At 44.7% G+C, this 11,866-nt stretch overlaps 1 protein-coding gene across 1 annotated transcript; it reads left to right on the top strand.

The window, feature by feature from the left end:
* Positions 1-7,451: 7,451 nt before the first annotated feature.
* On the top strand, positions 7,452-9,756 carry TCF21 (transcription factor 21; the record flags this gene model as incomplete). The annotated part of the gene is made up of 2 exons (XM_082855544.1): positions 7,452-7,901; positions 9,667-9,756. The coding sequence occupies 2 exons, from the start codon at positions 7,452-7,454 to the stop codon at positions 9,754-9,756; spliced, it is 540 nt and encodes a 179-aa protein (XP_082711670.1).
* Between the last annotated feature and the right edge of the window lie 2,110 nt (positions 9,757-11,866).

Raw genomic sequence — 11,866 nt, 5'->3', positions numbered from 1 at the left:
TACAGTGTGCCTTCCATATGCTATGTTCTAGAACATCCATCCATTCATTCAACAACTACTTTTTAAGTACATCTTATGTGTTAGCTCTACTCTAGGCTCTGAGCACACAACTAAGCCAAGCACACAAAGTCCCTGAACTCAGGAAAACTTTTATTACAGTGATGGGGGAGGAAATGGGGCAGAGAGACAATAACAAAGTAAATACAAATAAACACAATAATTTCAAAACAGTAACAGTAGTTTAAAGTGAAGGCTCTACACTCAGATTGGCCCATGTTTAAACCCGGATTTTGCCATTTATCCCCTGTAGTGGCCAGCCTCCAAGAATGACCCCCCCAAACAGAAATATGCACACTGAACCACACCTCCTCTTTTATAGACCCCTCCCCTTGAATCTGAGCGGGTTCCATGACTCACTTTTGACCAATAGAATGAGGCCAAAGTGATGCTGTGTGTCTTCCAAGATTAGGTCATAGAAGACTTTCAGCTTCCACCTGGATCTTATGGAATGCTCACCCAGAAAGGGGTCAGCTGTCATGTAACAAGATCAACTGCCTGAGACTGCCAGGCTGAGGAAGCCATGTGGAGAGGCTGTACAGAGAGAGATGCCCGGCCAGGCCAACCCTAGCTGTTCTGCCCATGCCAGTGTGTGAATGAAGAAGCCATCTTTGGGCTTCCTTGGTGGCGCAGTGGTTGAGAATCCGCCTGCCGATGCAGGGGACGCGGGTTCGTGCCCCGGTCCGGGAGGGTCCTGCATGCCGCGGGGCGGTTGGGCCCGTGAGCCATGGCCGCTGACCCTGCGCGTCCGGAGCCTGTGCTCCGCCACGGGAGAGGCCACAGCAGTGAGAGGCCCGCGTACCGGAAAAAAAACAACAACAACAAAAAAAAAGAAGCCATCTTTGATGTTCAGCCTAATCAAGCCTTCAGCTGACTCAGCTGCCTTCTGACTGCAACAGCATGAGAGACCCCAAGTGAGAACCAGCCAGCTGAGCCCAAGCAACCACAGAACCAAGAGAAATGACACTAACTGAAGCCACCAGGTTGGGTTATAACACAGCAGGAGCCAGCTGGATCACCAGCTTCATGAATTAAGCACATTTCTTACTCTCTCTGTGCCTCCACTTTCTCACCTCCAAGGTTCCTATCTCATAAGGTTGCTACTAGAACTAAGTGAGTTAATCTGGAAAGTGCTGACAACAGTGCCTGGTTTGTGGTAAACATTTAGTAAATGTTGGCTATTATTATTTATGATCAATAAATAAAATAGGATGATGGGACAGAAATATTCATAGTGGATGCTCAGGAAGTTCTTACCTAGAAGATGACCCTTGAACTTAGACCTGAAAAATAAGGACTCCACCACGCAGAGAGCTGGAGAGGAGCCTCCAAACAGAGAGAGGAGTGAGGACAAAGATCCTGGGGTGGCAATGATACAGTGTTTTTGAGAGATACAGACATGGCCAGTGTGATTGGAGGGTGGTGAGCCAAACAGAGTCATGTAAGCCATGATAAGGAACTTGGATTTTGTATTAAACACAATAGAAAGCTTTGAGGGATTTTAAGAAGGGGAATGGCTTGGATCACTCTGTTGGAAGACGATTTTAGAAAGGCAAGAATGGAAGCAGAAAGAGCATTTAGAAGACTTTTGTAGTCATCTTAGTAAAAGACTTTGGTGACTTGAACCAGTGTTTAGCAGGGGAGATGGAGAGAAGAGGGCAGATTTCAGGATGTGTTCATTGAATGAGTGGCCCTTGGGCTGCCCATCAGGCCCCCATGGTAGAAGTGAGATTTATTTTAACAAGGCCACTTTGGAACTTACATTACTTTAACCCCTTAGACAGAGTTCAAATCATTATACCCCAGGACGGCTCGAGTTTGTCTCAGTTTGGATAGTTCAGGGTTCAGTTGCTACAGATTCTTGTTACTAAATAGGGGATGATAGAATATAAGTTTTCTCACCCATTTCTTCTTCTTATTCAAAATAGAATATAAGTTTTCTCACCCATTTCTTCTTCTTATTCAAAAGCAATTCAAAGCAATCTAGCTTAGTGGAAGGAGCATTACAAGGCAAATCAGGACACAGGTTCAAGTGGCAATACTGTGGCTGACCACTTATGTGAGCCTGCACAGAATTCTTGACCACTTAGGGGCCTTCTCGATTCTCAGCCCCTTCCAATTCTGAGAGTCTATCACTTTGGAGCTCTATTTTAAAATACTACATTACCTGGACATATTTTACGCTCATGAGGCCAGGAGTCACATTCTAAGTACTTTCTTGATGGTCCCAGGATCTAAACTCTATGACTCATGATTTTTGGCTCCTTGAGGCTAAAAGCACCTGCCACAAGGATGTAATTACAAGCAGATCATCACCAGAAAGAAGCTGTGATTTTATTTTTTGCCCATCTTATCCTAACCTGATAGGAAGGGGCCTGACAGTAAGTTGGCCTCTTTGTTTTATTGCCATCAATAGGCCATATTTAACATAAAATGCTTTATAGGCATCTTTCAAATAATCCATAAAATTTATTATTTTGAGGAAAACTTGGGAGGTTTTGCTCAGGCTTTACACTAAGACACAGAAAAGTCATCACTCAAGCAAGTTTTTCTAAAACTTCATTGTTACGGGTGGAAAGCCTCTGGCACACATTTCTACTAGGATTTCCATTTCATAGACTCACAGACATAGAAATCAAACTTATGGTTACCAAAGGGGAAAGGGATAAATTGGGAATTTGGAATTAACAGATACACACTACTATATATAAAATAAATAAGCAACAAGGACCTGCTGTATAGCACCAGGAACTATATTCAATATCTTGTAATGCCCTATAATAACCTTATATAACCTGTAATGGAAAATAATCTGGAAAAGAGATATATACTTGCTGTACACCTGAAACATTGTTAATCAACTATATTTCAACTAAAAATTGCAAATATAACTTAAAAAAAAAGATTTCTATTTCATATAGCAGCTCTTTCTTTAGTGGTGACAACAGAAAAGAGAGATTCTACATAAAATGGGAGAATGGAGGCACAGAACCTCACATGGCACCTGACAGGAGAGTTGTTCAGTTTCTTCTCTCTTCTCTCCTAATATTGAGCAGGTCTAATAAAATATGCTAGTGTTAGAAGACTTAGGATGACATCAAACTCGATTTGTAAAAATTTCACTTCTCACTATCTGCCTGAGTTTCTTTCAGCTCACTTGCCCCTTAAGGTAAACTCTGTCTTTCACGTGCACAGGCCTTGTTGCTTTCAGAGTTACATTTTGGAGCATGTGGGATGCAAGGGTAACTCTTGGATCTGAAAACCATAATGAGTCTTTCTTTGGACTTTATTGTTGCTGTCTGCCAGCTTTAAATTTTAGTGCTGTAGCACTGGATCTACAATTCATTGAATTAAATGAAAAGGAGGAGGACAGTAAGGTGAACACCAAGAGGACTTCTGAATACGGATCATAAATGGTGCCCCGTAGGAAAAGAATATGAAAAAGAATGTATATACGGTATATGTATAACTGAATCACTTTGCTTTACAGCAGAAATTAACACAACATTATAAATCAACTATATGTCAATAAAATAAATTTTTAAAAATGGTGCCAGGTAAAGATAATAGCATCACCATCACTGATGTCCTTACATAGCCACCAATCTCACTCACTGGTGCTGTATTCACTTTGGCTGCCAAAATATAACAGGCCAGCATCATTATAATTTGAAATCAGTAAGGGGAGATAATGCTCACCTGACAAAATAAGTTAAAATTTAACAAAATACAGTCAAATTTCAATAGTCTTATAAGCTGAAGATGGAAAATAATCAATTAGCAGCAAAGGATACAGTGGCAATTATGTCCAATGGAGAAAGAGGTGTCAATTTGCATAGAAGGTCAGCACATCGTTGAAGTGGTGTTGGTTACCATCAAACAAAGAGAATAACACATTTGGAGGTGTTAATTAAAAGCGAAGAAAGAAAGATAGAATTGGCAGTTTTGCCAATTTGCCAGCCTGTGTGCCTCCTGGCCAACTAGTAGGGAGTATGAGAAAAGGACTAAAATTCGAGTTTAAAGACATACTTCCCTGCCCCCCGGAAAGAGAATGTGATGATGGTAGATGAAGTCAGTTCAAAAGAAGCCCTGATGTTTTTCTTCTCATAAAAAAGGAAGCAAATTATCCCATCCAAGTGCAACTGAATCAAATTTGAACTTCCTGAAAATTTATCAGTTGATAAACGAGGATTTACGTTCAAGGATACATTCCATGCCTAATCTTCATTTTACTACTTTTGGAGATAAATCTTCCTTAGCATTGAAATCTTTCAAAGATAGCCTTTCTTGCAGAACAAATTGTTAGAAGTGTGCAACAAATTGGCCAGATGTCGCTGAGGCATAAATTCTCTCTTAAAAGTAAGGTAAGAACTTTTAGTAACTACCTCATGCTCTCACACCACTAGTTTTCTACTTAGTTCTTTGAAAGTGTAATGTTCAAAGGATTTCTCTTGTTATTGAAAGAGTTAATACAGTTTCTCAAAAATGCTTCTCTTCTCACAGAATTATAGTTTATATTTTGGGAGAATCTGGCACAGCTTAAGTTACAGCTTAACTGATTTTCTCAGTAGAATCCAACAATAAGTCATTTCCCCCACCCATCTGTCCCTAAGTGTTTATTAGTAGGGTAGACACAAAATGTCAAGAGGAAAAAGTATTATTCATCTTAATCTACTGTCTTCAAGACTGCACACCAGGTACCTAAATAACAGCTTTCTTCATAGCTTGCTCCCAAACAGGTAGCTATCGCTTAGAGGGTTTTTACAAATACCCCAAGTTCATTATCAACCCACTATCCCTTCCCAGACTAACTGTATCACTGCAGGATAAGTGGACTTAATTTTTACTTATCTAAAAAATAATACTCATTGCAAGGCACAAAAAGCAGCTTGTAGTATGAAGCTAGTTTTGCTCCTTTCCAGAAATTGCTGTTTTTAAGTTTCAAACCTTAGAAAAATCAGAGAGCAGAAATCTATTCGGATGTATATATTACTATGATTGTTACTACCCCCCAAACAGCCTCAGCAGCTTACCAACTGAAGGGTAGCAGAAAATCAGACCTTCTCCCTCCAGTAAGAAAAGCACTCTAAGCAAAATCTTCCTAGCTTACTAGCCTGGTATGTGGTAAGGCCATAGTTCTGATTCTTAATTCTCATCCCATTCCAGAGCCCAAATAAATAAATTACCTGTGGTTATTCTGCAGCTATCTCAGTAGCTACACACACACACACACACACACACACACACACACGTACGTTCACAAAGTATTGGCCAATGCCCACTTTCACATAGCTCTTTTAGTCTAAAAATACCTTAAACTTTCATGTCTTACCAAGACTGAGAAAAGGGAGGGAAAATCAAAGGAAACTAATTTGGGAATCAGAGGGGAAACATTTAACAGGCCTGTTGGGTGTTCTCTTAATGCTGTCTTGAATCTCAGATTAAATTATTATACTTTCTGTGTTGTAGTGCTGGGTCATTTGTGCATGGGGACAAAGGCAACTTCAACTTGATATTTCTATCATCCCTGCTGTGTGAAGAGTCCTTTTCCTGGTTTATAACATCAATCACTCTCGCAATAAATCTTGGTAGTGGATATGGTCATTTAAATCTCCACCTGCACAAACAACAGAAAATAAGAGAGCCCATAAATCTCTACACCGGTGATTAACAAATTTTGGATCCTGGGCAAAGATATTATGGGGCCGGGGAGGGGTCTCACTAATTCATTAATAAAGACTGATTTGCTGACAATCTGTTTAGTTTACAGCATAGGGGGAAAGCAAACAAGACCCTGCTAACAAAACAAAATGTTAGAGGTTAGTGAATTCCCAGCTGAGCCCAGGATTAGAGATATGGTATCTTAATGTAGGAGAGGGGTGCAGATTCCGAGCCAAAAGCTCAGAATCCGCTCTTGCATTTTGCTCTAGCCCCTCATTGTCAATGCTTAATTGCAAGGAAATAAAACCTGGAGAACTAGTAAGAAATATTCATGCATTCTGTCTCTCTGATTTCATTTCATCGATGTCATTCAATCCCTTGGTTTCTGGTTCCCTTTGCTTTTCTACTTACTCCCCAGATTTTCTTCTTCTCCAGGAAAGATGGTCGGGGCTGGAGGTAGAGATGGAAAAAAGAACTTTCTGAACAGGACATTTTGCTTAACGTTTTGTAATGTCAGCTTTACATGCAGAACCGTGGTAGCCAAGAGGATGTAAGGAGAAGGCGAAGGCAGCAGGCAGCACTGGGAGGGAGGAAACCAGAAGTCCTGGACAAGGTGATGTCTGAGAGCAACTAACATTCTTAAGACAATATTAACTGCATTTCTAGAAAGAAATTTAGGGGAAAGTTTTAATTTCATTAAGAAAAGGTTATAGGTTTTAGTTTCATTAAGAAAAGATTATCGACTAACAAAATGTTTTCCACACACCAGTATTACTCTATCTCATTTCCTCCACTCCCCCTAAACTGTGTGTGGTTGTGTGTGGGTGTGCAATGGTCATGTCTGTTCGTGTACACACCGGCAGTTCCTTGATATCTTTCAAGTGACCAGGTGTAGATGGATTTTTTGGTACTTTCTCTGTCATCACTCTAATGATCCTAGAAAGCACTTATTGTCTTAATTCACCAGAGTTAAGGTGTGAAGATATCTTGGAAAAGCCACAGAGTCTTATAGGGTGTTGGCAGGAGGTGGTTGATCCCTGCCTGCATTTTAATTGGTGTTTTCTGGGGGGAAGCGGGGAGCCAGAGGATGCTAGTGAGATTTGTGGGTGGAAGGCCCAGAAACAGCAAAAGGATGTGGTCGTGTTCCTAAAGTTCTCAGTTTCAGGCAGCTATGACCTGTTAAGAAGGAAAGCGGGCCTTAGGAGATGGGCCCCCCCGGAGAAGGAGCTTCAGTGGGGCCCGCTCCTCCCCAGACCGGCCAAGAGTGGGAGAAGGTGACTGGTATTTGCGTCCTGCAATGGAATTGATTCACATTGCAAGCTGGAAATCAGGGGCTGTGCGTGAGTTTCCCTCCGGTTGTGAAAGGGGTCTAAGAGAGTTGCTGGGGCCTCGCAGGCCCCTCCCCTGGGCTGCAAGGATCCGCCTCTATTCCCCAGATAAATTCCTAGTGTCCACCAAATTCCTCAGCGCTCTCTCACACTCCTCTACCGCCACGACTCCGGGGGTGGGGAAACAGCGTCGGCTTCCTGCCCGCAGAAGCCCTCGCGGCTCCTCCTCAAGACTGCGAAGGGGAAAGGGGTGTGAGACCCAACCAGACCCGCAACTCCCGGCTCCCAAGCCGAGGTGGCTGGCCCACACTCCACGTTCGGGGGGTCCATTGGTTTCGGGGTCTCTCTCCTCTCTTCCCTTTCTCCTCTCTCCCTTCCCTGTCTCTCTCATCCTCTCCCCCAAACATGTCCACCGGCTCCCTCAGCGATGTGGACGACCTTCAAGAGGTGGAGATGCTGGACTGCGACGGGCTGAAAATGGACTCGAACAAGGAGTTTGTGACTTCCAACGAGAGCACCGAGGAGAGCTCCAACTGCGAGACCGGCTCTCCCCAGAAGGGCCGCGGCGGCCTGGGCAAGAGGAGGAAGGCTCCCACCAAGAAGAGCCCCTTGAGCGGGGTCAGCCAGGAAGGGAAGCAGGTCCAGCGCAATGCGGCCAACGCGCGCGAGCGGGCCCGGATGCGGGTGCTGAGCAAGGCCTTCTCCAGGCTCAAGACCACGCTGCCCTGGGTGCCCCCGGACACCAAGCTCTCCAAGCTGGACACGCTTAGGCTGGCGTCCAGCTACATCGCCCACTTGAGGCAGATCCTGGCCAACGACAAGTACGAGAACGGTTATATTCACCCGGTCAACCTGGTAAGTTCTCCGGTGCGGCGGCGGCGTCCCGGGGAGGGGGGCGGGGGCGACCCAGCGCGGCTGCACTGGGTCCCCGGTGAGAGGGTGCGCGCCAGCCTGGGAGCCGCGCATCTTAGTCACCGCCAGCCAACGTCTCTAGGGAACCGGGGCAGGCGATCCCCACACGGCCCTCACTCTCTGCCTTCCAAGCCGCGGGAATGCGTTGATTTATGCGAGTATTTGACGTGGCAGCCCAATTAGGAGTTTGCAGGCGTATCGAGCTGGCAAAGAGGAGGGATCCCTCCGCACTCGCGCCAGCGCCTTCAGGGCCGGTGCGGGACAGCGAACACGGACAAGATGCTGCGCGCTGAGGCGGCATTTTAGTAATACTTTTATTCTTTCAGCTGAAGCGTAGAACTTGATTCCCGCCCCCTCTAATTCCTGTAAATAAGAACAGCCAACTCTGTTTCTTTCCCAAGGATATGTAGAACCTTTACATATGGACACATCATGCCCCCCCCATAATTGTCACATAAGTCCCCAACTGTTTAAATATTCTGCACTTCTCCTACAGATGGATTAACATTCTCGAATCCCAGAATTTCTAGCAAATACCAGCATAATCAGAACATTATCACGAGTATTAGTGTAATAAATAATATTAAAATAGGTCACTCTCCTTCAAGTTTAAGAACATGATACTTTTTATCTTAAAGAATAATGCTCATTGAGTCTAATATTTTTCTCAACCGCATTTTACTGCTTAAGAACTATATTTTAATTCCTTTTTCGTTTGATTTAATTTTAAACCTTCCAGGGGCTAAAGAAAAACAAAAACTAACTACCACCTCTGTTTATATATGATAAGAAGGAGAGGTTTTCCTCTTAAAAGTCTTCTTATCGGTGGGCACTAGAGAGAGAGGTTTGAAGGTCTGAATTGTCTTCTCTCTGAATTGGTTTCAGGAATTGCAGGGGGGGGATGCAAAACCACATTTTGCTGTGAAAAATATTTTTCCTTCTAATTAAAAGTCAGGGTTTTTGAATGAGGAAACAGCTTTTTAAAATCTGGAACGAAAATGAAAGCAGTGCCTTCATTTACAACTGCTGCTGCCTTCATCTTTGAATAAGAAACTTAAGGGAGCTTTATTATACACAGAACGGGGACGGGAAGAGAAAGCTATGCTTGCTCAGCCCAGTAGGAACACAATGTGAAAACACACGGCTATATTCTTTTTTTAACATTATTTGTTTTTAAGAGCTGGCGATTAATTTAGAAACTGTGGTTAAAACCGGCGTTTGTGATGGAGGAAACTAAAGATAGAAGTAGGGAAATCCATAGCGGTGAAAGAGAGAGGGCTGGGAAGCCTGACCAGCACGTCAGAAGAGGGCCAGCAGGGCGCTTCACCTTGAACCCGGCGCCCATCCTTCTCGGCTTCCCTGCTCCGGTTCACCCCAGCATCTGCCTCCGGGCTGTGGCAAGGCAGGAGCCACTTTGGGCTTTCCAAGGGTCTCCTCTCTTGGGTTTCACTTCAAACCCAGGGCGAGCCCCTCTTTGCTCTACCACCTCGAGCTGTGGCTTGGCGCCAACGCCGCTTTCTGCTTTACCCAGCCACAGGGCGCACTAGGTCACCGGGAAAACTGCAGAGATAACGGGCCTCTCCAACTCACTGCCTGCCCCCCACCGCGCCCTTTCCTTTGGGCGCCCTTTCCTTTGGTCTCGGGCTCCCGCCTCATCCCACCCCTCCTCCATGGCCACTTACCTCCTCCACCCTCTTCTCTCCTGCAGACGTGGCCCTTTATGGTGGCCGGGAAACCCGAGAGTGACCTGAAAGAAGTGGTGACCGCAAGCCGCTTATGTGGAACCACGGCGTCCTGACCTTGGAGGTGCGAGTCTGGGAAAGGCGCGCTCCCGGGGCGGGGGGGTGGGGGGGAGCGGGCCCCGGGAAGGCGACCCTTGCCCTCCCTGCTCTCTGTCTCTTCTTCCCCCTTGCAACTCTCCTCTCCCTTTCCCACCCCTCGAGAACACTTTACAGCGACGAGGAGATTCGTTTCCAAACCAGAGGACATCAATTGTACTTACAACGATTCCCATCTATTTAACTTTATTAACTTCTACCGTGAATGACTCTGCGAGCCTTGCTGGTCCAAGTGCAATATGTAATTATAAATATATAAATAGATAATAAGAGCCTATCAATGTGTATCTTTTGTACAATATGTTGTAAAATGTAGATCATAGAATAGCTGACTTTGACAGTCACATTTATAAAGTAATTCACTTAAAGATATATATTTTTTTCAAACAAGTTTTGCTACTTTCAAAAATAAATCTTTCTTTATATTGCTAAAAGCCCTGACATTTGGTGTGATTTTTTAAAATATATATTTGGAATAGAAAGATGGGGAACTATGGGGGAGCTATAAAATAAAAGTGGTTCTTTTGAATCTCAATCCAAACTTCTAGAGATAGTCAATGATTAAATACGATTTCCACTGTGAAGGTGCAGATCATATTTTGCACTGAAACCTCAAAAAGAAACTAGTCCCTCAAGTTTGCACGTTACTTTTCAGACAACTAGAAATAATGTAACTGTAAACAAAGAAAGGGAAGGATTAAAGTTATTAACAGTTACACGATTCAAGAGAAAAACACACCAGAAAAGAAAAATCTGATTTTCAGTTATTCCACAGTTTAATTGCTAACACGAGCAGGAAGGTAAACTCCACATTCTATAACTTTCCAGGCGCGTGCATGAACCCAAGCAACCCATAGCTGCAAAACAGTGAAGAAGTACTGGGAGCGATGAAGAACATAAATGCCATACCTTTGGAATGTGTTTTACGATTTTCAAAGGGCTGCAACGTGTATTTTATATTTCTTATTAATAATTGATGATTACTTATAACAACGCGCATGCCTGCCTTTCGGTTACATTAGCCAGCGCGTTCAGCTCCTCTCCACGACTTCCGGTGGATTGGGTTTTAATTTAAACATCTTCCAGGCTACGGAACAGCTCGTTGGGGAAGATTAAGTTGAGATAAACAGAGAGGCGCGTCCGAGGAGCCTGGGACCGGGTTCCCTCTCTGCCCCAGCGCAGCCAGCGGCGGCCGATGCGCCAGATGCCACCGGGGCTGTTTAATGTTCGGGGTTATGACCGCAGTGTTTACAAGACGTCTTCGGTTATTTATACTGTTATTCCTCGCAGAGGGCCTTGAAACTTCCGCTTCATTTGCTCTTTCTTTTCGATTTTTTTTTTTTTTTTTCCTTTTTCTCGGCTCAGTTAGGTACCTTGAGTAAGGGCTCCCCCGCTCTTGCACTTACCTTCAACCAACACCAAAGGCCGCTTAGGGGGTGGAGCCCTCAGCCTGGACAGCAGGGAAGGAGCCGGCGATGCTCTTGACCCGGGGAACCGCTGTGCCAGGAGGGATGTTCTCTGCCAGAGACAGTTACCACGTTACCAAGTCCACATCTCCACTCTCCAAGCGCTGGGAACGCGGGTGACTCTTCATCCACGTACCTGCCATTCGCACGTCGGAGGACCTCTCAGGGTGTCAGGCTTCCCTCCCAGCCCCTTAACCCCCTACCCGGACTTGACCCTCAAGAGAGCATTTTAAGCTCTGGCCACCTCCACCTTTCCCAAATTCGCTTCTACCAGAGCGATGGACCGTCTACCCTCACCTCACCGATCCACAGTTCAAGTCAGAGATGCGTCCCAACGTGATTCAGTTGTCTGCGTCTCACGTTCAGCAAATTTTCCAAGCTCCCACTCACGTTTTTACAATAAATACTCCAAATTCTGAGCACTCTAGGCAGGCGGCCCCCTAGAGAAGAAATTTCTGCTTGCTCATTCTTTGACGACCCCCAACAGCAAAACAATTTGTTAAAAAAGTCCTCATGCCTCCCACCGACAACTTGCAGTCTGTGCTTTCAGCGCAAGGCCGGAAGCTGTGCACGCGGGACGCGCAAGTTAAGCCTTAGTTTTGCG

This window comes from Leucopleurus acutus (genome assembly GCF_964270905.1).
Source record: "Leucopleurus acutus genome assembly, chromosome: 15".
Lineage (NCBI taxonomy): Eukaryota > Metazoa > Chordata > Mammalia > Artiodactyla > Delphinidae > Leucopleurus > Leucopleurus acutus.
Note: the sequence above shows the minus strand (reverse complement) of the source record. Positions and strands in the feature narration are given on the sequence as shown.